This window comes from Mytilus galloprovincialis, chromosome 10, assembly GCF_965363235.1.
Source record: "Mytilus galloprovincialis chromosome 10, xbMytGall1.hap1.1, whole genome shotgun sequence".
NCBI lineage: Eukaryota > Metazoa > Mollusca > Bivalvia > Mytilida > Mytilidae > Mytilus > Mytilus galloprovincialis.
The window spans coordinates 6,180,448-6,208,445 of record NC_134847.1 but is presented as its reverse complement, the minus strand read 5'-3'; the positions used below and the strand labels follow the sequence as shown (position 1 = coordinate 6,208,445).

At 33.5% G+C, this 27,998-nt stretch overlaps 1 protein-coding gene across 1 annotated transcript; it reads right to left on the bottom strand.

Moving 5' to 3' along the window:
• Window positions 1-27,998, bottom strand: LOC143049727 (uncharacterized). Its single transcript, XM_076223418.1, has 6 exons — window positions 27,936-27,998; window positions 26,798-26,887; window positions 19,683-19,963; window positions 17,475-17,704; window positions 13,404-14,109; window positions 1-3,398 (listed from the first exon to the last, which is right to left on the bottom strand). Exons 3-6 carry the CDS (start codon window positions 19,894-19,896, stop codon window positions 85-87), a joined length of 4,464 nt encoding a protein of 1,487 aa, XP_076079533.1. The 5' UTR covers window positions 19,897-19,963; window positions 26,798-26,887; window positions 27,936-27,998; the 3' UTR covers window positions 1-84.

The window sequence follows — 27,998 nt, the reverse complement described above, 5'->3', positions numbered from 1 at the left end:
TTTTTTAAAAACTGGAAGATTTATTTGGTACTTTTTTTCATCATTCTGTCCTTCAATCACTGTTATCGTGGTTATGCATAATAATTATATTGATTGTTTGTCCCATCTCTCCAATAAATCTACAATATTACTATGGTTTGCTCTTCTAGCAATACCTAATGGTGTAAGTCCATCACATTTAAGGTAACAGTCTGCTTTATATTTTAACAAAGACTCAACAATCTCTGCATGGCCTTTATAACATGCTATAAATAAAGGGAATTCTCCAGTATCTATACGCTTATTAATGTCTGCCTTATTGTTAATTAACATCTCAACTACTTCAGTATGTCCTTCCTGACAAGCAATGTACAGAGGGGATACTCCATCAGTATTTTTACACTTATTAATGTCTGCCTTATTGTTTATTAACATCTGAACTACTTCAGTATGTCCTTCCTGACAAGAAATGTACAGAGGGGATTCCCCAGCATCTCTACACTTATTAATGTCTACCTTATTGTTTATTAATATCTTAACTACTTCAGTATGTCCTTGCTCACAAGCAATGTACAGAGGGGATTCTCCAGTATCTCTACACTTATTGATGTCTGCTTTATTGTTTATTAAGATCTTAATTATTTCAGCATGTCCTTCCTGACAAGCAATGTACAGAGGTGATTCTCCAGTATCTTTACACTTATTAATTTTTGCCTTATTGTCTATTAACATCTGGACAACTTCAGCATGTCCTTTCTGACAAGCAATGTACAAAGGTGATACTCCATCAGTATCTCCACACTTGTTAATTTCTGCCTTATTGTTGATAAGCGTCTGCACTACTGCAGTATGTCCTTCCTCACAAGCAATGTACAGAGAGGATTGTCCAGTATCTCTACACTTATTAATGTCTTCCGTATTATTTATTAACATCTGAACTACTTCAGTATGTCCTTCCTCACAAGCAATGTACAGAGGTGATACTCCATCAATATCACTACACTTATTAATGTCTGCCTTATTATCTATTAACATCTGAACTACTTCAGAATGTCCTTCCTCACAAGCAATGTACAGAGGTGATACTCCATCAGTATCTTTACACTTATTAATGTCTGCTTTATTGTTTATTAAGATCTTAATTACTTCAGCATGTCCTTCCTGACAAGCAATGTACAGAGGTGATTCTCCAGTATCTTTACACTTATTAATTTTTGCCTTATTGTCTATTAACATCTGGACAACTTCAGCATGTCCTTTCTGACAAACAATGTACAAAGGTGATACTCCATCAGTATCTCCACACTTGTTAATGTCTGCCTTATTGTTGATAAGCGTCTGCACTACTGCAGTATGTCCTTCCTCACAAGCAATGTACAGAGAGGATTGTCCAGTATCTCTACACTTATTAATGTCTGCCGTATTATTTATTAACATCTGAACTACTTCAGTATGTCCTTCCTTACAAGCAATGTACAGAGGTGATACTCCATCAATATCACTACACTTATTAATGTCTGCCTTATTATCTATTAACATCTGAACTACTTCAGAATGTCCTTCCTCACAAGCAATGTACAGAGGTGATACTCCATCAGTATCTTTACACTTATTAATGTCAGCCTTATTGTTTATAAGCATCTGCACTGTTACAGTATTTCCTTTCCAACAAGCAATGTACAGAGGTGATGCTCCAGTATCTCTACACTTATTAATGTCTGCCTTATTGTTTATTAACATCTCAACTACTTTTGTATGTCCTTTCTGACAAGCAATGTACAGAGGTGATGATCCAGTATCTTTACACTTATTAATGTCTGCGTTACTGTTTATTAACATCTGAACTACTTCAGTATGGCCTTTATAACAAGCCACATAAATAGGTGATACTTCTTCATCAGTACACTTATTAATGTCTGCCTTATTGTTTATCAACATCTGAACTACTTCAGTACGTGCATTCTGACAAGCAATGTACAGAGGTGACAAATCTTTATAATCACACTTATTAATGTCTGCTTTGTTGTTTACTAACATTTTAACTACTTCATTATATCCATATGCAGATGCCATGTAAAGAGGTGATACCTTATCAGTATAACGACAATGGTTTACATTTTTGGTACAATTATGTAGACACCATTTAACTAAATTAATATCCCCTATACAACAACACTGTATCAATGGAGTACTTTTATTATCAATGTCATATGAACTGGCTATTTTTTGTTGTTGTGATATTGCTAAGCCTTCAATATGAAATAGGAGTTGTTGTCTGAAGATACAATCGTCCATGTTGATGTTACAGAAAACATCCACTACCTTTCCTCTGGACCAATCATTTACCATTCTGTTTATATACATTTGCTGATATCTCGTTGGTACAATAATTGTAAGTTCATCCTTTTTCTTTTTTCTTTCAAACAAAAATCTTTCACTAATAAATTGACTTGTAGCATTATTAATTAAACAATAAATCATTTCACTGCCAAAGTAAAAAGCAAGAAAATCAAATAGTTTGTCATGAATAGTGCTGTATACTTCACCATCCTTTCTGATATATGTATGTGTGAGTGAATCCAGCTCATCACGTAAAACCAATCGTGATGTCCCTTTAACCACTTTACAAGCTTCATATGTGTTCTTTATAATTGTTTTGATGTTTTCATCCACATGCTCAGTAAGCCATTCTTCTTTCAACTGATTATTAAACATTACACATAGAGCAAGTGCACAGTATTTGACATGTGCTCCCTCTGTCTGTAATTTACCTATCTCGTCTTTGTAAACTATAAATGGATTCGTAAAGAAATCTATAATGTTCAGTTTTGAGTTTTTGCTGTATAAATAACACAAAAGAGGAAAACAGTCAAACATGTCATACAAATCACTGATCTCAGAAGCGTTTGTTTTCAGGTAAAATTCAGCGATGCATTGTTTTTCAGTTTTCAATAAACACAAATCGGCAGACTGAAGATTGCATTCACATTCCTGAAAGAATGACAACGATTTCATGTGCCTATCCTTATAAACCTGTAGTCTACAAGAAATAATTACCTTCACTGGTTTCTTTTCTACTAATGCTTTAATTTTTTCCATGAAGTTTTTCCACTTGTCAAACTTCATAGGATTTAAACCATAAGTTCCACAAAAATCATCCACAACAAAAAGGGTGTTCTTACTCGGATTGTACCATTTGATAATTTCCTTAGGATTTGATACGGGTAAAATCTCATAGCCTTCATTTTGCATCTGTAAAGCTACATGACGCACCAATGATGTTTTTCCAGTACCAGAACTTGCTGTCACAACAACACAACCATTTTCTTTAATACACTTTAATATGCTTTTTGCTCCGTTTGTTTCTATAAATGTTTTGTCATCTTCTTTCCAACTTTCTAATACCTCAGTAATTTGTTCTGGAAAAGAATGTTTTCAAGATAAAAGTTAGGGATTGTTTTGACATATATCACTGTTTGTGGTAAAGAAAGTTTGCTTGACATAAGGTATAGACAAAAGGCGTGATATATCAATGCTATGTATTGTAAAAAGACCCCCTGAAAAGGTTTGACATACGGTACGGATATTTTGGTTTGCAAATGGTATTGACATTTTGATTGACAAATGGTATAGACATTTTGGTTGACAAATGGTATAGACATTTTGGTTGACAAATGGTATGGACATTTTGGTTGGCAAATGGTATAGACAAAAGGCTTGACATATGTTATAGACAGAGTGATTCGCCTATGTTATGAACAAAAGTCTTGACATATGGTATATAAAAGGGGATTGATATATGGTATAGACATACGGCTTGCCCTATGGTGGAGAAAAAATACCTGACATATGCATGCTATGCAAAAAGAATAGGTTCCATATATGATATGAACAATTTGCTAGACATTTGTATTGCGAAATGATTTAACATAGGGTATGGACTACGGAATTGACATATGGTATGGACAATTGACTTGAAATATGGAATGGACAAATGACATGACATAGAGTATGGGCTAAGGAATTGACATGACATAGGGTATAGACTAAGGAATTGACATAAGGTAAACACGATTGACTTATTGTAAAGGCAATTGTATCGACATATGGCATTGGCAATTAACAGTTAACTTGACAATTGGTCTGGTCCATTGACTTAACATATGGAATAAACAATAGAATTGACATAAGATATGGACTAGGAAATTGCTTTTCGGTATAGAAAATGAATCTGACATACGACAAAGACAATTGACTTGACATTTAGTGGGCTTAAGGAACAATTGCCTTGACATATCGTATAAAAAATTGATTTCATATTTGATATGGACAATTGGTTTTACATAATGATTGACCTAGCATACGGTATAGATTATTTACATGACATATTGTATAGATAATTGACTTGTCACTAGGTAAATACAATTAACCTGAAATATGCATAGCAAAGTGGCTTGCCATTTAGTATAGACAATCGAATTGAAATACTCGTAGCCAAGTGGAATTACAATCGTTTAAAAAATTGACTTGATATATGGAATAGCCAAGTGGCATTATATTAGATATAGACAATTGATATGACATATGGTATAGACAATTTGGTTGACATATGTAGATTAAAAAACTTGGTTTGACATATAGTTTGAACAATTGGTTTGAAATATGGTATGGACAATTGTTTAACATATGATATGGATTATTTGTTTGACATACTAATCAAACATTAACTTGAAATATGGTTAAGACAAATAAATTGATGTATAGGTATAGAAAATTGACTTGACAGTTGGGGTGGACAATTATATGACATGATATGACATATGGTATTAGCAAATTAAACATAACTAAATTTGTATTTTCTTTTCAAACGGAATGTATAGAGAGACACACACGTTCATGTTTTTGTATTTATAAAGAAGTTACTCCTACCTATCGTACTACATCCGATACATTTATTTTTGACATTGAACAAGTCATTTATTTTTTGGCATTGCACAAGACAAGATACAGTTAAGTCGGACTCATATCTTGACTTACATCTAGAAGTTTTCAATGAGGGTCGGTTGAAAACAAAACTTTACGACAAAAGAGATGAGTAGCAACATTCCAGCAGCACCGCACCTGCATACGGGATATATATCTCCCAATTGATACAATATTCCCGTGCTTGCATTTCCTATCATGATTTTCTTGATATAGGATTGCTGTTCACAGGAAAGCTATTAAACCAAGAGTTCCGAATGGTAAAGTTGAAATCATCCCTTCGTAAATTTTACGGACGCCATCACGAGTTGGTTGACCGTTATGGAATAACCGTTTCACAAATGATATCGGATATGTTCATTATGTCGTAACTACAATCTCCTTCCCTTTCATGAATGTGACCTACCAAATTAGACTATTTACCGGATTTGTTAATACATAAGCAACACGACGGTGCCACATGTGGAGCAGGATCTGCATATACCCTTCCGGAGCACCTGAGATCTCCCCTAGTTTTTGGAGGGGTTCGTGTTGCTTATTCGTAAGTTTTCTATGTTGTGTCATGTGTACTATTGTTTGTCTGTTTGTTTTCTTCATTTTTAGCCATGACCGTCCCTCTGATATCTTTTGTTCCTCTTTCATGTCTGCTTTGACTGTTTATGACGTTAAAAAACTAAATCCCAGGAATGTGTTTTAGTTGATTTTAGTCCCTGATGCATGATTTTTATTATTAATTGTTTTGGCTTTTAACTAGCTGTTAACTGCGAGTACTCTCAAATTGTACTTTCTTGTTAATTTGACCTGTTGATACTATTTGTAATGATTTTTTTGTTATCTAATGTTAACATGGATCTTGTCTATATACCAGCTTTGATTGTTTGAATTTTGGAATTACTAAAAAATTTCACTTTTCGTATTGTGAACATAAAAATTATTTCATTTCTCCTTCAAAACTGTTCTGAAAGCTGTACAGGAAGTTTTATCTAGCACCAATTGTATAGTTTTATTGTTGATATTCACCTAATATGTGCCAAGCGTTGGATTGCTTTTGTTGATATACATAAAATTTCTTGGTTTTCCTGAACGGAGGATTGTACACACAGAAGAAACAAAACACTTAACAACAAAAGTATTTTCATTTACATGTGTATAATATGACGCAGATTTATAAAGGGGTGAATTTCTACAAATTGCTATAACATTTCACAGCGGTATATTATTTAAACTTTGTTTAAACCTGTTTATTTACTTTTTGCCTTTAAGTTAATCATTTATCCTATTTGCATTCAGATATCACAGATCAAATTTATTCGTTCATTGTGTGTTAATTTGCGTTTTTTTTTATTGAGTTATGCCTTCAAATTGATATTTTCTAGTGTGTCTTTCTATGTTGTGATGTTATACTATGGTTTCAGAAAAGTGAGAAGGTTGGTACCAGCTGCAAATGATTGAATCTGTTTTGCATGTAAACCTATGGAGCAGTCAATTACAAGACTGCAACCTTTACACCAACAACAATCTTGCTTTGAGACTTTCACTTTGATTAAAATAAAGAACTTGATCTGCATGCAGTTCCAGTAAGAGGTAGGGCCAATTTGTCGGGAATATTTTAACAGAAGGGCCAATTTCAAAAAGTGCCGACAGAATAAAATTTACTATAAAAACAAAAAATAAAAATGCTTTTTGATTGATATCTCGATTTACATAATTTATGATATATTGTGATCAATAGTTAATTCAACCCTCAAAAAGGATGAAAGTCCAATATGCGGAATTTCGGGTGGGTTAAGGTGGGAAAAACAGGAAATCTCCCAAGAAGGACATTTCAAACTAAAACAAAAGTTATGTGTTTATGACTGTTGTAGTTCATACTACTTTTCCCCTCAAAAATGAAGGCCGTATCTTGACCTATAATGGTTAACATTTTATAAATTTTTACTTGGATGGAGAGTTGTCTCATTGGCACTCATACCACATCTTCCATTATCTATGGGCAACTGACTTGTTATATGGTATGGACTATGAAGTTGACATATGATATGGACTATAGAATTGACATTAAGGAATGGAGAGACAATCGAAGTTTACAATGTATGGTAAAGACATTTGACTTGAAATATTGAACAGACAATTAACTTTCAACATTGTGTATGGATAATTGACCTGACATATGGTAAAGACATTCGAAGTTACAAATGGAAAAGACAATTTACTGACATGCGGCATGGACAATTGGTTTGACACACTGATTGACTTGGCATCTGGAATAGATAAAAATTAACCTCACATATAGTATGAAAAAATGACTGAATATATGGTAAAGACAATTGACATGACATATGACATAGACAATCGACGAGACATATGGAAGTGGTCAGAGGCTTGACATCAGGTAATTGACTTGACATATCGTATTAACAATCGACTTAATATATATAGTATGTACAATTGGCTTAACATAATGGTTGACTTGGAATCAGACATATTGTATAGATAATTGACTTGACATGAGGTAAAGACAATTGATTTGACATATATTATAGCAAAGTTGATTGACATAAGGTATAGACAATATAATTGACATATGTGTAGCCAAGTGGCATCACATTAATTTAGAAAAGTGACTTGAAATATGGTATAGCCAAGTTGCCTCACATTGGGTATAGACAATTGGTATGATATATCGTATAACAAAGTGGCTTGGCATATAACATGGACAAAATGCTTGACCAATGAATAGTATGTATAGGGAAAAGGCTTGACATTTTGTATAGACAAAATGTTTGACATATGGTATAGAAAAAGCGTTTAAACGATGTTATTGACAAAAATCTTGACATATGGTGTAAAAAGGGGTTCATATTATAATGGAATTTCCTAACTAACTTGTGATTGTGTGGAAAATTCAATGTCATATTCATCTCAATATACAACACATTTGATTTAATTTTATTTTGAAATTATTAATTAAAGTTTGAAATATGTCCCTCTGTGGAAAAACGTTAGTAATTGGCACAAACAAGTGATAACATTACATGCAAACATCTACAATTTGAGATCCAGATATTAAACCTATTAGCGTTTGCATTCCAGTGTTTAGTTTTTGGCATCTAGATCAGATAGATGATTGAAAAAACGGATTTCCCTTGCTTAGCTAGAAAGCGTATATATGACCATGACCTAGACTTTAAAACCCCTGCATGTTTTAGGTACCAGTCTTGTATTACAATTCCAGTCCGGTTCATGTCAAAACACGGAGGGAAACAAAATAGTGCAATTTTTTTCTGAATTTTTTTCTGAACTCAATTTTTTCTGTTTGATTATAGGTTTATGCTGAATTGAAACATATACATAGACTTTTAAAAAATCTTGCATCTTTTTTTGCTTTAAAACAATCTTGCATCTTTTGGAAAGTGGAAGGATATCATATTTACTGGAAGTGGTGCGGCCTAGTAAAAACAGCAAACAGAAAGCAGAAAAAAATGTTTTGACTTCAGGTTTACTTAACTTTTTATTCTTCGTGGCATGACCCACTTTTTTTCGATTAAATCACAATTTCATATTAGTACATACATGATATGAACATGAAAAAAAAATTCTATGTAGCATTTTTTATTTTTTTTATTTTCAAAGATCAGCTGTTTTGCATGTAAACCTATGGAGCAGTCAATTACAAGACTGCAACCTTTACACCAACAACAATCTTGCTTTGAGACTTTCACTTTGATTAGAATAAAGAACTTGATCTGCATGCAGTTCCAGTAAGAGGTATGGCCAATTTGTCGGGAATTTTTTAACAGAAGGGCCAATTTTTAAAAGTGCCGACAGATTAAAATTTACTATAAAAACAAAAAATAAAAATGCTTTTTGATCAATATCTCGATTGACATAAATTATGATATATTGTGATCAATAGTTAATTCAACCCTCAAAAAGGATGAAAGTCCAATATGCGGAATTCGTGTGTTTTTAGGTGGGAAAAACAGGAAATCTCGCAAGAAGGACATTTCAATCCAAAAAAAAAGTTATGTTATTATGACTGTTGTAGTTTATACTACTTTCCACCTCAAAAATGAAATATGTTTGGTGTGTCCTTATTACATAAAAAACAACTTTTTAAAGAAAAAATTGTAACATTGCTAAATTGTAGCAATATTATATAGCACCTTAATAAGAATTTTATGGATAAGGATCGCTGTGGCTCAATCAGTAGAGCACAGAACTACTAATAAATGATGGTTTTGAAGAAATCTTGCTCAGAAATTGTGCATTTTTTGTGTTGTTATATTAAATTTTAATGTTTCTATCATATTTTTTTTCGGAAGTTTGCTCAAGTCATAGAGTCATTCTGGTTTATTTTGACAATATAATTTACTAGTATATAATTTTTCATGTATTTTAAAGAAAAAAAAATTATCGCTTATTGTGTACATTTCTATGACTGTCCATACTTTTGACTTACTTTTTATTTGTGTTTACATTTATTACATATATTTAAGGACCAACTGCCGTCAAACTGATTGATTATATAGCAATAAATTCCAACTGTTGCGGGTGTAATATACACATAACTTATAATAAGGTCATTGTATACAAGTTTCAAAACAACACAAATAATTTTTTGAAATCTTTTTTGAACATGGTATTATATGTAACAAATGCAGTCAACAACGATTTTGTCGCCAACTCACAAACTGTGTAGATACTAGCACTTAAATTTTTACCACTGTCCCGACACCGGTACCAAAGTCATCAGAAAATAAAATAACACAACAGAACAAATCAATTACACTACAAATCGTGATTATAGGTAAAACCTCAAGAAGCTGTTGCATCTGTCTCACAACGAACGGCCGATTTGTTAAAATGCCAGAAAAGGCAATATAACATGTGTTCGTTACACAGGGTGATCTATGACCAACTGATGTAAGATGTTCTTCAGTTAGAATATATACCTGTATTATCTTATCTAATCTTATAGACGATAAAATCTTAAAAGACCAGGACAAATACAGATATACATATATTCAAAATGATAAAAACAAGATTTGAATTTGTTCGATATTATTTGGCTCCTTGACAAGTTACGTGGTATGGTACCTTGCATAAAAAAGGGACGAAAGATACCAAAGGGACAGTCAAACTCATAAATCTAAAACAAACTGACAACGCCATGGCTAAAATGAAAAAGACAAACAGACAAACAATAGTACACATGACACAACATAGAAAACTAAAGAATAAACAACACGAACCCCACCAAAAAACTAGGGGTGATCTCAGGTGCTCCGGAAGGGTTAGCAGATCCTGCTTCACATGTGATACCCGTCGTGTTGCTTATGTGATTACAATCCGGTAAATAGTCTAATACGGTAGGTCACACTCATGAAAGGGAAAGGAATTGTAGTTACGACGTAAGAAACATATCCGATATCATTTTGTGAAACGGTTATTCCATAACGGTCAACCAACTCGTGATGGCGTCCGTAAAATTTACGAAGGGATGACTTCAACTTCACCATTTGGAACTCTTGGTTTAATATATTCCTTGTGAGCAGCAACCCTCTATCAAGAAAATCATGAAAGGAAATGCAAGCACGGGAATATCGTATCAATTGGGAGATATATACCCCGTATGCAGGTGCTGCTGGAATGTTGCTACTTAGAAATGGAAAGTTCACAATTGGAAAGCTGAAATCATCTCTTTTGTCGTAAAGTTTTGTTTTCAGCCGACCCTCATTGTCAATGTCTAGATGTAAGTCAAGATATGAGGCCGACTTAACTGTATCTGTAGTATCCTTTATCTCGAGCTCGATGGGATAGATGCGTTCCACATAGTCACCAAATTTTGAATTATTTAGTGAAAGAACGTCATCTATATAGCGGAAAGTAGAGTTAAAGGATATTGCTAACTTCTTATCTTTCTTCCTAAGAAGTTCCTGCATGAAGTCAGCCTCATAATAATAAAGAAACAAGTCGGCAAGTAGAGGGGCACAGTTTGTTCCCATTGAAATACTGAAGATAGATGATGTGACGTTTTTTCATGTATACTATAATTAGCATCTATCGGGCTATTTAAAACATGATTTACCTATCTTATCGAATGAAAAAAAAAACAACTGGCGAAATTGGCTGTACCTTTTTAATTGTACTTGTCAACAGACAATAAAGGTTTGAAGTTTCTCTTTCCCGTGACCTAAATCTACTTGCCACGAGTGACAGGAAATGGGAATTCTAGAACACTTAAATTGAATCGACAAAGTAGTTCACATATGTATATGACAAAAGGTTTGAAATATGATATAGACAATGTGATTGATATATGGTAGAAACAAAGTAATTCACCTATATGTTAAGGGGCATAACTCTAGAATGGTTGAGATAACGCCACCAAAATTAAAACTGTATCTGTATTGTGTGATAATAAGCATTGTGTTAAGTTTCATAACATTTGGTTGAGGCAAACTGAAGTTAGATAAAGGAAACTAAACAATTTGCAATTTTTCATTTATTAAGGGGCATAATTCTATAACGGCTAAAGAGACGCCACCAAAAATTCGATATTGATCTGTGTTTTGCGGTAATAAGCATTGTGTATAAGTGTCATAATATTTGGTTGAGGCAAACTTCAGTCAGAGAACGTAAACCAATTTTGGGACGTCCTGACGTACATACGTATGTACAGACGGACAAGGATAAAACTAAATGTCCCCTCCGCTACGGCAGGAACATAAAAAAAACCCTCCAACTTTTTAAATCCCCCTTGGAACAATTATACGCAAACTCAATCCCAGCCTTTCCTTTGTAGTATGGAACCTTGTAGTACAATGTTTGAGAGATTCAATGGACCATACACTTAAACACAAGTTATTGTGTGGAAACTAGAAAAATGCTTGTTTTTGGCGCCTTTTTTGGCTATTAGTTCCTAAATTGTTGGCACCATAACCGCCAAAATGAATCACAACCTTCTACTTGTGGTATGGAACCTTGTGATACAATGCAGAAGACGACGACAACATAGCATTATACGAACCGAAATACTTTTTTCGGTCGTATAGAAAGGGGAAAGACATTTGGTAGGGACAATTGGCTGGACACATATATTGTTTGGAAACTTGTTTTGACATATGGAATGAACAATTGGCTTGACATATGGGTTTGACAGTTGGTTTGACAAATAATATTGATAATTGATTTGACATAAAAATTAAAAATGTACTTGAAATATGGTAAAGACAGATGGATTGGTGTATGGAATGGACAATTGACCTGCCATATGGTATGAACAATTGACTTGACATATGAATTGCACTATTGGTTTGACATATGATTAAGCCAACTGCCTTGACAAATGATATGGACAATTGGTTTGACATATGGAATGGCGAATCGGTTTGACTATGGTATGGAATACATGTATGTAATTGATATGTGGTAAGGACTATAGACTTGAACATGTTGAAATAAGTAATGAATTATGGAATTGACATTAGGTATAGAAAATTGACTTGAAATATGTTAAAGACAATTGACTGAACAAATAACATGGATAATTGACTTGACATATAACATAGACAATTGATTTGAAGTTGGTGTTGACAATTACATTGACATATGGTATGGACAATTGAATTGACATATGATATTGACTATGGAATTGACATTTGGGATAGACAATAAACTTGACATTATAAAGACATTTGATTTGACATATGAAACAGACAATTGACTTGACAAATTGTATAGACAATTTGTCTCACAAATATTAAAACAATTTCAATGTCATATGATATGCAATATACATATGATATATGGTGTGTATAATTGTTTTGACATAATAATTGAAATGCTATATTAAATAGATAATTGACCTTATATTTGGTATACAATTGACTTCACATATTATATGGACAACTGACCTGACAAATGGTTAGGACAATTGTCTTCAAATATAGTATGGACAATTGATTTGACATATGGAATAGCAAAGGAGTGTGATATTAGGTATAGACAATTGACTTCACGTATGGTATGGACAAATGTTTAGACATGAATAATGAAGTGGACTATGGAAAAAGTAATTGACCTCACATATGGTATGGACAATTGTATTGACATATGGTAAGGACTATTACATGATACATGGTATGGACAATTAGTTTGACATAATTATATGTATATGGTATAGGATTAGGATTACCCTGTGATATGGACAAAAGGCCTGACCTAGGCATGCTATGAAATGGGAATAAGTTTGATATATGATACGAACAATTTGTTGGACAAATGATAGAAAAAATGCTTCATATGTCATGCAGGCAATTGACATGACATATGGTATAGACTATTGACTAGTGGTTTTGGTATTTGAATTTCGGTCCTGTCGACCGTTAACCGGTTAACCGATTTTAAAATCGTTGACAACACTGATTATAATTTACCTCTGATGTTCCATGGTATTGGGTCTTTTAAAATCTCTGTGACTTTTGAGTGTTCAATTTGTAAAGTACTGTGGGAATCCTTCAGATCTCTAAGATTTTCTATGATTATTGAGTGTTCTGTCTGTAAAGTTCTTTGGGAATCTTGCAGATCACTAAGATTGTTTGTAGTGCTTGATTGTTCTGTCTGTAAAGTACTGAGGGAATCATTTAGGTCTCTAAGATTTTCTATGACTATTGAGTGTTCTGTCTGTAAAGTTCTTTGGGAATCTTGCAGTTCACTAAGAGTGTCTGTAGTGCTTGATTGTTCTGTCTGTAAAGTACTGTGGGAATCATTTAGGTCTCTAAGATTTTCTATGACTATTGAGTGTTCTGTCTGTAAAGTTCTTTGGGAATCTTGCAGATCACTAAGAGTGTCTGTAGTGCTTGATTGTTCTGTCTGTAAAGTACTGTGGGAATCATTTAGGTCTCTAAGATTTTCTATGACTATTGAGTGTTCTGTCTGTAAAGTACTTTGGGAATCTTGCAGATCACTAAGATTTTCCTTAAGGGTTGAGTGTTCAATGTCCATTGTTTGTCTTAGTAGCTTCATTTCTTTCTGTGATATTTTGATTTCCAGCATAATTTCCTGGTTTGACTGATCTAAGATTTTTAGCTTTAGATCTTGGCACTCTTGATTCATTGGCAAACCACCCAATCGACTGACAGCCTAAAGATAAATATTTCAAAAAGTAACATAAAGAGTTGCAATTTTTTAGCATAAGAAGTACTTGTTTTTGATAAGTAATAGGCTTTAAATCTATGATGATGTTTTTTTCATGAAGATGAAGAAAAAAAACAATCAGGTCTCTGATAAAATGTCACATATATAAGTTCATGTGTGAATGATCGACCCAAGTCTGCAGATGATTTCAGAGACAAAGAGGAGCTGAGAAATGTCTATCATTACTTCATGATATCCTCGGGGAAATAAATACGCGTGTTTCGTCTATAAAAGACTCATCAGTGACGCTCGAATCCAAAAAAGTTAAAGAGGCCAAATAAAGTACAAGGTTGAAGAGCATTGAGAACCAAAATTCTTAAAATTTTTGCCAAATACAGCTAAGGTGATCTATGCCACATGTAGAAAAGCCTTAGTATTTCAAAAAATTCAAAAACTTGTAAACAGTAAATTTATAAATATAACCATATCAATGACAATTCATGTCAGCACAAAAAGTGCTGACTACTGGGCTTGTGATATCCTCGGTGAAATAAATCTCCACCAGCAGTGGCATCGACCCAGTGGTTGTAAATAAACTCATCATAGATACCAGGACTAAATTAAGTATATACGCCAGACGCGCGTTTCGTCTAAAAAAGACTCATCAGTGACGCTCGAATCCAAAAAATTTAAAAAGGCCAAATAAAGTACGAAGTTGAAGAGCATTGAGAACGAAAATTCCTAAAAGTTTTGCCAAATACAGCTAAGGTGATCTATGCCTGAGGTAGAAAAGCCTTAGTATTTCAAAAAATTCAAAAACTTGTTAACAGTAAATTTATAAATATAACCATCTCAATAACAATTCATGTCAGCACAAAACGTGCTGACTACTGGGCTTGTGATACCCTCTGGGAAATAAATCTCCCCCAGCAGTGGCATCGACCCAGTGGTTGTAAATAAACTCATTATAGATACCAGGACTAAATTTAGTATAAACGCCAGACGCGCGTTTCGTCTACAAAAGTCTCATCAGTGACGCTCGAATCCAAAAAAGCTAAAAAGGCCAAGTAAAGTAAGAAGTTGAAGAGCATTGAGAACCAAAATTCCTAAAACTTTTGCCAAATACAGCTAATGTTATCAATGCCTTAGTATTTCAAAAAATTCTATCTACCAATTGAATGCGGGGCATCAGATATACTTTGGATTCTAAAAGAACTTTTGGATAAACTCAAGTGGGGGATCTTTTTTTCGGAAATCCGTTCTATCGAAATTTTTATGTTTAAACCCTTTATACCATATATACCACCATTACTCTGTGAAATTGAAAAATTGTCTCAAGGAAATAGTCCGCTATGTTTTTCAACATCGTTTATCTTGGGATACCATACGGCATATTTTGTAAATAGTGAACAAAAAAGACAAAACATGCTACACATAGGAACAAGAGATAATTATTGCTGGAGGTTCTTATTGACAACATATTTGATGAATTGGTAGATGGACTTTTTTTTAACAAATTACCGGTATTTCATAGGAACGAACAGTGTATCTCCTTTTTAATCTCTACTCATTTGTATATGAATCGGAGTTCCTTCAGACACTTGTAAAAAAACAAGAAGATCAAAGAAGCCAGGTCATTTAATTTCACCTTCATATATATTGATGATGTTCTTTTCATTAACAATCCACACTTTTTTTATTGGGTTCCATTAATATGTATCTCAGAACTAAACATTAAAGAAGTAACATACATGGCTTCCGCCGCCTCATTTTAAGACTTATACTTTGAAGTTGACATACACATTTATCTCAGTACCAGAATCTATGACAAACGGTACGATTTTAATTTTGAAATAATTTTTTCCTCCAACTAAATAGCAATAATTCAACTTCACCTGGATATGGGATAACCATTTCCCAACTTATTCGGTATTCTAGAGCTTGGAGATTTTACTCAGACTTTGCAAAACGTCACCAGGGTGAGTAGAAAGTTGATGAACCAGGGGTATGTCAAACAACGTCTGTCTTTTTTCTTAAAAAGTTTATCGGAATGTATTGTTGATAAATATTCCGTATCACTTTCACAAATAATACACGATGGTCTTTGAATATAGATTATGGGTACTGACGTAGTTTATCATCTAAATAACGTGTTATAGTATTTGTATTTGTCTTTATGAATATAACTTTTACTTTTAGTCTGTTTTGGTGATATTTATTTGACGTGACGTTTTTATACATCCCGTCATTGTGTTATTTTTCTATGATATTTTTGTATGCTTGTCTTTTTAGCTTATGTGCTTTGTCTATATGTTTTTTTTGTGTTAGTAAATATGCCGTGGCTTTGTTGTGGTATGGTAAATTTTTATATTCTTAATTGCCTTTAATTTTTGATAATGTGCTTTGTCTATATGCCTATGGTTCTTTTTTGTTACATAATTATTCTGTATTTTGTTCTTCTAGTGATTTAACGCATTCTTTGCTGCTTTACGCCTATTTTTGACATTGTACCTATGATGTCTGTTTGTTATGTTCACACATTGTTGTCAATTTGACAGAATTTGATGCGAATGTCATACAAGTGAAGGTTTAGCTAGCTACAAAACCAGCTTTAATCCATAATTTACTACATAAGAAAATGTCTGTATCAAGTCAGGAATATGACAGTTGTTATCCACTAGTTCTATGTGTTCGAGCTCTTGATTTTGCCAATAGATTCCATTTTTAATTTTCATCGGAGTATTTTTGTGATTTTTCCTTTTCAAGAAATATGTCCCATTATGAGAAATTAAAAAATATGCCAACATCTTAGTTGCTTTTTGTCGATCTGATGAGTGAATCTATTTTCAACAGATTTTATTTCATTCTGTTAATATATATAACATGGCGGTTCGTTTTCTTTTACCATAGCGTTGTTAGTTCATATTCAACTTCTGAGTTTGAATGTCATTTTCGTATGTTATGCCTCTTTTTACACTAATGGCACAGTTTAGAGACGGGTTGAGACCTCCCAAACATGTTTAACAATTCAATCAACAATCTTTTTACATAGATATAAGAAGATGTGGTATGAGAGTCAATGAGAAAACACTCCATTCAAGATACAATTTGTTAAAGTAAAAATGTCTACTTCAAATAAGGAGATAAAAATTCATTGATTTTCTGTGATTGATAACTTCAACTGTTTCAAGTGTTGTTTCATTAATAAATCGGGTTGTTAGTTTCCTTTTTAACATTGTATTCATTATTCATTATTGTTTTATAGTTTACTCTATGGTATGGGTTTTGCTCATTGCTAACACCGTACATAGACCTAGAGATGGTAGATACCACATTATATAACATTATTATTGTATTAAGAATGTACTTACATCTGCTATATCTGTCCAAGCTGTATTGAAATCGCCTGTTGACATGGTGTTTCTATCATGATGGGCTATTTTATTTCTGTACCATTTAATCCTGGCAAGATCAGACCCAGGAGTTGTTTCCCCTTGTTGTGGTAGATGGTCAAATCCATATTTTGGTGGAGAAACAGATGTCAAGTTTCTGATCACACATATCATCAATGTTACATCAAAAGTGTCGGAATCAGGATCAGCTGTAACAACAAGACAGTGAACGTCTACTGTTATTCTTATTCCAATTTACAGAATTCACCCGAGTAAACGTGGCTTGTAATTACATTCATACAGCACCATGTATGTAATACAAATTTTATTAAATTCACCATGTACTACATCTAGATGAGTAACTTTCTGCCAAACAGTGTCCATTCATTATCATTAATACACTTTGACGAAATATTTTCAAATTAAGATAGGTTGTTTCCTGCGACTTAATGAAGGTCAAGATCAATTTTCATAATCTAAACTTTCATCGTTGTTGTGTTTGTAGACCTTTCAGTAGCAAAATTGATTTTTACATGGATTTGAGTTATTTTCCTTTGAACAGTGGTGTAATTAATAAGTATTTAATCAAAATTTTTAATTCTTGAGGTTCTTTGAAAAAAGTAAAATCACAAACAATACTGAACTCAGAGGAAAATTCATTCGGGAAGTCCATAATCACATGGAAAAATCAAATGACAAAACACATAAAAACCGAATGGACATGAACTGTCATATTCCTGACTTGGTACAGGCATTTTCAAATGTAGAAAATGGTGGATTAAACCTGGTTTTAAAGCGCTAAATCTCTCACATTGATGACAGTCTCATCAAATTCCGTAATATTTACAACGATGCGTGAACTAAACAGACATAATAAATAGAATAGTCAAAATATGGGTACAGCAGTCATCATCGTGTAACAATTTTAAAAGGAACAATTTAACATAACAAAAAAAACATCTATCTACAAACACATTCATTGATTCGCGTGTCTGACGTCAGAAAATTTTATACGTCACATAAATTTGTCGTTCAATGTATATACAAACAATTTTAAAATTTCACATTGGCAATGTTAGCAGACAGGATTAAAAAATCAAAGTATGTTTAAGTACCGAGCCACGTTAAATGGATATCACATTAAACAACCCAACAGTAAAAGTAATATTGACAATAAAACAAAGACAAATGAAAGAACAATATAACACGTTGTTAAGATGTTTAACAACATCTTTACGCAGAATCTATACATCAAGACCATCATGTATTATTTGTGAAGTTGATACGGAATATTTATCAACAAGGTCTTGGTACCTTCCGATGAACTTTTTTAGACATTGATATGCTGATTCTTTAGACATTGATATGCTGATTCTAACAATGTACTTAGATTTTGGATATTGGACTATATTAGGTAAATGTCCAATTTCATTTTTTTTAGTTCTTTGACCGCATTCAGTTTGTGTCACAAACCTATGTGTCAAATCGTCAATCACAATCCAAATTAAGAGCTGTTTTAAGTTGTTTTAAAACTTGTGTCCATACTTGCTCAACTATTCGGGGTTCGACATCTTAAAGGAAAATCCGGTTTGCTGTCACTCTGACAACCTCTTGTTTTATTTTGTTTAGGGATAGTTATTATAAGATCAAAACATTTCAAAGTTTACCATGACCATGGTAGAAACGTAGTTTAGAAAAAAGACCTGTCAAACTAGACATAATTGAGATTGGGCCCTGTAAATAACAGGTTTCTATTGAACTATTTAATATGTTAGTGGCTGAATCTGTACATGTGCTATTAAACAGTACACCGGATGCACTTTACCCTTAATTCTAGAAATATATTATAAGAGAAAAAAACTTGGAATAGACACAGGTTATTTTACATTACTTGTCAAGCCAGAATTATGCCTTTTAAATTGTCGGAACTTTGTACTGTATCTGTGTTCACTAGATTAAATACTTCTTGTGTTTAAATATAAATCAGTAATTTTTTTACAGTTAATATTTTTATCATGGGGAAATCTATACGGCAGTAGTCCTTTGACAAAAAACGTTAGATTGAATTATTTGATTAGTTTAGATTTGTTGTGTTGCTAATCTCCATATCTTGATTTATTTTATCTTTCAGAGTGATAACACAAGATGTCCTGGTGGATTAATACTGTGCACATATAAAATACTAACCACTTTTTGGAAACAAAAGATTCCACTGAGCCTGGTTTAAGATTCTCTTTTTAAACAAGCCATTCAGAGTGTTGTAGTTTTTATTAAACGTTGATAGTAGATAGGTAGGTGGAAATTCCTTGTCAAAATAAGTACGGACTGCTCTTGGTGCCACTCCTCTCAATAACAACGTTAATCTGATATAGTTCTCTTCTTCCTCTAAAAGAGGTGCCATTATTCAAGAAATCGCTCTGATTTTCAATAGAAAACTAAATCATTCTTTCTTCATAGTCCATGTAATACTGAAAAAGACGCAAGTCTATAACATATCAACAATAAGCAAAGAATTAACAAAAATGTTATATCTTCAAAATTAGCATATGTGCTAAATTATTATACATCTTATAACATGTATAATGCAAAAAACATCTGAGTTTAACTTGTCTTTGATATCAAGGATTGTTTTGGGGCATTATTCAGGCTAAAAGATGTAAAATAATTGAGCACCGTTTTGAATATATTATACGGTGCAGGAAATGCTTACCATTCCGGAGCACCTAAATCACCTGATTCCACTCCCGGTTTTTAGTGAAGTTCGTGTTGTTTCTTAATTATTTTATAACTGTTGATGTAAATGTCCTTTGGTTTTGTGAGTCTTTGTTTACTCCTTGGTTTTGATTGTTATTGTCATATAAGTAACCCAAAAATACAAATGCTAAAAAACAGAGCATTCATTCTATTTTATTATATTTGATGCGATCCCTCAGTTTTAGTTTAATTTGTAACCCAGATTTGTTTTTTCTATATCGATTTATGAATTTCGAACAGCGGCATACTACTGTTGCCTTTATATATTGACTGTCTCAATAAGGCTATTCAACCACCTAAAACATAACATAAGAAACATGTAGGAACTTAAGCACTGAAAATGTCAGAAGTGTGACATTCGAGATTGAAATGGTACCACTCTGTATTTTTTCATAAGAAGAAACATGATTTTCATGTCTTTTCAATAAGTTATGTAGTCAATGAGAAGAATACAGACTATTTATGTGAAATTACAATACGTTGTTAGGAAATATAAAAAAGAAGATGTGGTATGATTGCCAATGAGAAGTTATCAAAACCAATTTTTCTACATTCAAAAGAATAATTTTGTTACGTTATCTCCCATGGAAACTTATCAACAATGTATTGTAATTTTACAGATACTTTACTAAAAGAGGGACGAAAGATACCAAAGGGACAGTCAAACTCATAAATCTAAAACAAACTGACAACGCCATGGCTAAAAATGAAAAAGACAAACAGAAAAACAATAGTACACATGACACAACATAGAAAACTAAAGAATAAACAACACGAACCCCACCAAAAACTAGGGGTGATCTCAGGTGCTCCGGAAGGGTAAGCAGATCCTGCTCCACATGTGGCACCCGTCGTGTTGCTTATGTGATTACAAATCCGGTAAATAGTCTAATTCGGTAGGTCACATTCATGAAAGGGAAAGGGATTGTAGTTACGACGTAAGGAACATATCCGATATCATTTGTGAAACGGTTATTCCATAACGGTCAACCAACTCGTGATGGCGTCCGTAAAATTTACGAAGGGATGATTTCAGCTTCACCATCTGGAACTCTTGGTTTAAAATAGCTTCCTTGTGAGCATGCACAGTAACCCTCTATCAAGAAAATCATGATAGGAAATGCAAGCACGGGAATATCGTATCAATTGGGAGATATATACCCCGTATGCAGGTGCTGCTGGAATGTTGCTACTTAGAAATGGAAAGTTCACAATTGGAAAGCTGAAATCATGTCTTTTGTCGTAAAGTTTTGTTTTCAACCGACCCTCATTGTCAATTTCTAGATGTAAGTCAAGATATGAAGCCGACTTAACTGTATCTGTAGTATCCTTTATCTCCAATTCGATGGGATAGATGCGTTCCACATAGTCACCAAATTTTGAATTGTTTAGTGAAAGAACATCATCGATATAGCGGAAAGTAGAGTTAAAGGATATTGATAACTTCTTATCTTTCTTCCTAAGAAGTTCCTGCATGAAATCAGCCTCATAATAATAAAGAAACAACCCGGCAAGTAGAGGGGCACAGATTGTTCCCATTGGGATGCCGACAGTCTGTTGAAAAACACGTCCTCCGAACGTTACAAATATGTTGTCAATCAAGAAATCAAGCATCTTGATAATATCGGTTTCAGAGAATTTTTTGTTTGAATCAGAGTGATTCTTTACAAAGTATGATTTATCCCTCCCTAAGACAAGATACTTGTATCTACGTTGGCTATTCTTTTTTATGAAGCAAAGTAATACCAACTCTTTCAATTTGTCTTTTAGTTTGGAATGTGGAATACTTGTGTAAAGAGTAGAAAAGTCAAATGTCTAAATACTGTTACAAGATGAAAGAGAGTTATAGATTGTATGTACTCTCAAAGATCTTTGGAATTTTTAAGTATCCACATCTGATTCACACCACCTCTAGAATAGGCAGTGTCACAATAACTTTGAAGCCCGTCTTTGATTGCTGATAAAGTAGATGTTAATAATTTAGAAAGAGGTTTCGTGGAGCACTTGGAAGACCCAGCAATATACCGTTGTTTGTTAAGACACTTATGTAGTTTAGGTACCCAATACAGTGATGGAAGATCCAGTTCTTCACCTTTGGTTGAAATACCAAAGGAACAAAGAACAGACCTATGATTATCCAGGATTTCCTCTTTGGTAAGTGTCGTGAGGGTATATGTTGAGTTTCCAAGTGAATTGTCTATACCTAATTCGTTTATCGAGCAAGTAATGTAGTGACTTTTACAGACAAAAACGATGTTATTTGGGGCCTTGTCTGCGGGGACAACATCATATTTATCATGGAGGTCGGATAAGTGTTTAGCAACATTTGTGTCTTTAAAGATTGACGTAGCATGGGCATTGATGGACCCATTCAGTTTCTTAATTCTGATTTGTCTTAACGACCTCACTGCCTTAATCCATTCGGATAGAGTGTCTACGTCTTCCTTTTCACGTTTAGCCCATTGCCTGGCATAATCCTCGACTGAGTCCATCAAAATTTTAAAGTTGTATTTCCAATTGAAGTATTTAGGCTCACGATATTTCGGACCTTTCGATAACACATTTCGTAGAGAAGTGTTATTAACAATGTAAAGGTCACCGGTAATAACGTGGCTAGTAGGATTATATGTTATTTGGGAACTAGCACAAGTGCAATCAGGAGGTTTAGACTAGAAGTCGTCGATATCTAGATTCTGCAAAACGCGTTTGTAATTGAAAATTTTAGTTGCAATAGGTTTGGTATAGGTATAAGAAATTATTGGTACAGACTGGTCTTTGAAATAAGGAGGTATTTTCGATTGAACTAATTTATGATGAAGGATATTGCCTAGGTTGACGCCATCGAGACCTTTGTTGGCAAAGGAAAGATTTAGAAAAGATCTTTTCTCTTTTTCATCTTTTCCAATGCGAACTGGCTTGAAAAGTCTGTGACATGCAATATTCGAAATTATAGCTTGAAGTTTGTATTGGTTTGAATGAGGGTTTGTAACAGTGGATTCCAAACATAAATTGAACAGAGAATGAAGTTTTGAAAGGGGTAATGAATAAAGTTTCGTGCGAATGTGATGAATACCTAACGACTTTTGTATGAATGACAGCAAGTAATTAATAGAGACATCATGCAGAGAAGGTGATGTATAATGACGATGACCATGACTGCGTCTACGTCGAGGAGTCGAGTTGAAAATATTCATCACATTCACCGAGTTACGCGAAGGACTAGATAGAATACCTTTACCATCAATTTTGTCATTGCAGCCATACGGTGTTGCAGTTCCCAATTGTCTAATCCAGTAGTCTTCTTTTTGTCTACGGAGAGTCGTTGAAAGATTAGGATTGTTAGAGCTATGGTATATCTTTTCGATAATGCGAACTGTCACAGAAACGATGGAATGATCGGGCTGATTGAAATGCTGGTATAGAATGTCGTTTGCATTGAGGTTAATGTCTGATGTGATCTATGACCACACATACGTTTGTTTAGCCTTCCTTTCGTTTCACCGACGTATACCAATCCGCAAAGGTTGCACTCTAATCCGTAGACGACAATCCGCAAAGGTTGCACTCTAATCCGTAGACGACATTTATCGATTTACAATTCCGATCATCGTAACTTCTGGTAAAATATGACTTCTTGGTCAAATTGCTAGTGAATTCAGCATCTGTAATTGAAATAGCACAAGTTTTGCAGCCTTTGGGCTCACATTTTGAAATGCGACAGTGTTGTACTGTGTCATCAAAAACCAAAATGTCTTTAAGGAGAACTGAACATGGCTGTATATGTGTAATATTGCTATTGTCACTAGGACGATGATCTGAATGAGTCGTGTTTGAGATATTTGTCATGTCTGGTGATGAGGAGACACCTGCCATATCAGACGACACCGTGTCCATGGTGACGTCTGTTTCGGACCTTTTTATACTGGGCGACGTCCGAGCCAGTTTCCTGTTTGGTCTTCGTAAGTTCATGCAATTGTAGTTTTGCTACTGGGCGGATGATGTCCTCGGGGACAAAATGTCCACCAGCAGAGACATCGACCCAGTGGTAATAAAAGAGGGACGAAAGATACCAAAGGGACAGTCAAACTCATAAATCTAAAACAAACTGACAACGCCATGGCTAAAAATGAAAAAGACAAACAGAAAAACAATAGTACACATGACACAACATAGAAAACTAAAGAATAAACAACACGAACCCCACCGAAAACTAGGGGTGATTTCAGGTGCTCCGGAAGGGTAAGCAGATCCTGCTCCACATGTGGCATCCGTCGTGTTGTTTATGTGATTACAAATCTGGTAAATAGTCTAATTCGGTAGGTCACATTCATGAAAGGGAAGGGGATTGTTGTTACGACGTAAGGAACATATCCGATATCATTTGTGAAACGGTTATTCCATAACGGTCAACCAACTCGTGATGGCGTCCGTAAAATTTACGAAGGGATGATTTCAACTTCACCATTTAGAACTCTTGGTTTAATAGCTTCCTTGTGAGCAATAACCCTCTTTCAAGAAAATCATGATAGGAAATGCAAGCACGGGAATATCGTATCAATTGGGAGATATATACCCCGTATGCAGGTGCTGATGGAATGTTGCTACTTAGAAATGGAAAGTTCACAATTGGAAAGCTGAAATCATCTCTTTTGTCGTAAAGTTTTGTTTTCAACCGACCCTCATTGTCAATTTCTAGATGTAAGTCAAGATATAAAGCCGAATTAACTGTATCTGTAGTATCCTTTATCTCCAATTCGATGGGATAGATGCGTTCCACATAGTCACCAAATTTTGAATAGTTTATATAAGATGTTTTAATCTAATGGTGTCTGACGGTTTTGCATAAATAGAAGACTTTTTGAGAGAGAAAAATATGTATGAAAACTTAGTTTGGACATGTTTATAGCAATTCAAAATTACTACCTTTAGCATAGCAATTACAATAAAATTTCTATAAAACTGTCAGACTGATTTTTCATGATATCATTGAAGTCGATTTAAAGTCTTCTAGAACAGTATGTCTTATTTTATCACCGTGCACTTTCACGACTTGACACCAGTTTTACAGTTAGTTTTATAAAACAAACTAAAATTTGGTTAGAATTTTGAAAAAAAAATGCAACAGGAGGACAGCAACATTTATAGTGAAATGACAGTAAGTGTAAATTGTTACGGTTAGTTGAAATACTCTTAATGATAGTGTTCCATTTATCATGTCTTTATTTTGTTGGTAAATTCTGCATATTTCTTTTTTTTTATTTAAAACAATGCATGTGCAATTGTCACATTCCTGACATACATTGGTCAATAAAGCATAGGAATGGTGAATATTTTTTTCTTAAACGTCAAAATCAATATTAATGTTGTTAAAATTTCCGATAATACCAGGCTAAAAAACCATCTTGATAATATTATTTAATTTTGTATTTTTGTAACATTGTCTTTATTTGTCAACATACTTGTTGGACCACATAGTACCGGCATCACTATTTTACGAACCTATATCAGCTTAACTTGATTAACTATTTTGAAAATGGTAATCAAACAACTTTTTGTACTCCAAATGAAGCGACGCCGATTTATACGATAGGAGTAACACGAATATTATTTTTACGTTTTGGAGTTATTGTGAAGTCAATTTTTACTGAACTAGTTCACATTTATGTTTCGTGAAGCGACGCCGATTTATACGATAGGAGTAACACGAATATTATTTTTACGTTTTGGAGTTATTGTGAAGTCAATTTTTACTGAACTAGTTCACATTTATGTTTCGTGGCCAGATTTTCTCGTTGTGTCGTAGACCCTTTTGTGGACTTCTGTTGTTTTCTGCCTTTTTGTCAGGTTGTAGTCTTCTTGACACTTTTCTTATTTCTATTCTCAATTTTAAGATATAATGCAATAAAAATTCTCTGAATTGAGATGAGACACAGTTGAAAAAAATAAAGAGCCGAAGTTTTATGTGGTTCAAAGTATCGTGATTTCATGTATTTGAAATCTTTCAAAGTATGTTTTAGTTCTTTGTTCATGTTGTTGTTAAAATCTTATTGTTAGAATCAGAATAGGATCAACGTTCTGTTTTATATCACGAGAACCGTGTATGGCATAGCTTAACTGTGTAAATATATTTTAATGTAATTTCGATAGTTTTTCACAAAACTATTATCTCATCTAGCTTTGGATAAATCAAGCATACTCAAGTACCAGTTAAGTTTACAAATGTATAATTTTTTACGTTTTAGATGCCCAAAAATGTGTTAGTTGATTGCCTTTGAACTAAATTGATACATGATTTTATCTTTCTTTTCACTCTGAAAGAAAAATCTAAACATTTAATCTTTTTTGTCTTCTATTTTTATTTCAAATATAGCCAGCATCCATTAAGACCTACTTACTCACTATTCAAATCGAATTTCCGGTTTCATGCACATTTCTCAGTAGCAATTTGTGATTTCCCTATGAATCTTTTATAAATTTACATCGTATCAATGTATGATTTGTAAAGAAAATGATGTAGAAACATTAAAACAGACAATACATATACTGACCTAATTTGTCATCCGACATCTTGGAATGACCGTGAATGCAGTTACGCTCATCAGCTTTACCCCAGTGAAAATACTAGCACTTATCCTTATCTATTCAGAACAAAACAATTTTATCAACCATGTTAACCGTGACACAGACGACAGTAGTTATTCAAAATACACTGTCTTTAAATTTAAAGAAATATTATAAAAACATGGTGTGGGGCTATGCTGTATCTGTATACTATACAGATATCGCTTTAACGCTCCGCCCACTGCCTGACTGAGTATTGTTTGAACCTGTGTGACCTCAGAATGTGTATTCCGGTTGCATTCCAATGACGATGACAATTGTCGATTTCAAAACTGGGTGATTGCTAAAATGAGACAACTCTCCATATAGACAACAATTTATAGACGTTAACAATGGTAGGTTACTGAACAGTCTTCAATAATGAGTAACACCCATACTGAATAGCAATAAGTTTACGTATCTCGACATTTTCATCCTGTAAATGGAACGTGTGTCAATAGGAATTAACATTTTAAAAAAAAGGAAGGAAACAAAGCTTCGAGTGATTATTCTTAATAACAGGCATCAAAACCAGCAGAAGCAAATAAAGAGACTTTATCAACACAACCTGACATTTCAAAATTCCCCCCTCCCTCCAACAATTAAACAAATGCAGCCAAGGAAAGAACCTCAACTTCTCCCAATCAACCAGATGGGAAAAGACAATCAGTGCATCTATAAACTATAGAACATTTTATATAACAAACAAAAAATCCCCAAAATTATGTATGTTTATATGTCTTGTCTTTTGTATTTATGTTTGTGTGTATTGAGTAAATATAGAAAGATAATTGAATGGAAAAAAGATTCAAAAACAAATGTAACAAGAGTCAATATGAAAAAAAAAGAAAAGTAAAATTTTGCACATATTGCATTATAACACATATCTTCATGTTAATGTTACTATTGACAGACGTGTCTTTGATATTACCAAAAAAACAAAATATGATAGAGATCAACAATTATCATGATTATATTAGAAAAGTTAGACAGTATTTTTTTCTATTTAAAACCTTTTAGGATTAGAACTTCTATCTACAGTAGACGTATTAAAAAAAATTAAATCAAAAGAAAAGATCGACCTACCATTATTATAATAGCTTTTCTTAGTACATCTTCACAGCAAAAGTCATATAATGTAACTGAAAA

What these genes read in the sequence shown, in the direction of transcription:
- LOC143049727 (XM_076223418.1), bottom strand. Translation starts at nt 19,896, where the DNA reads ATGGCACCTCTTTTAGAGGAAGAAGAGAACTATATCAGATTAACGTTG. An exon ending in CTTGGACAGATATAGCAGAT is followed by an intron (nt 14,110 to 17,474) that starts GTAAGTACATTC and finishes ATTTATCTTTAG; the next exon opens with GCTGTCAGTCGATTGGGTGG. An exon ending in AATACCATGGAACATCAGAG is followed by an intron (nt 3,399 to 13,403) that starts GTAAATTATAAT and finishes ATTCTTTTCCAG; the next exon opens with AACAAATTACTGAGGTATTA.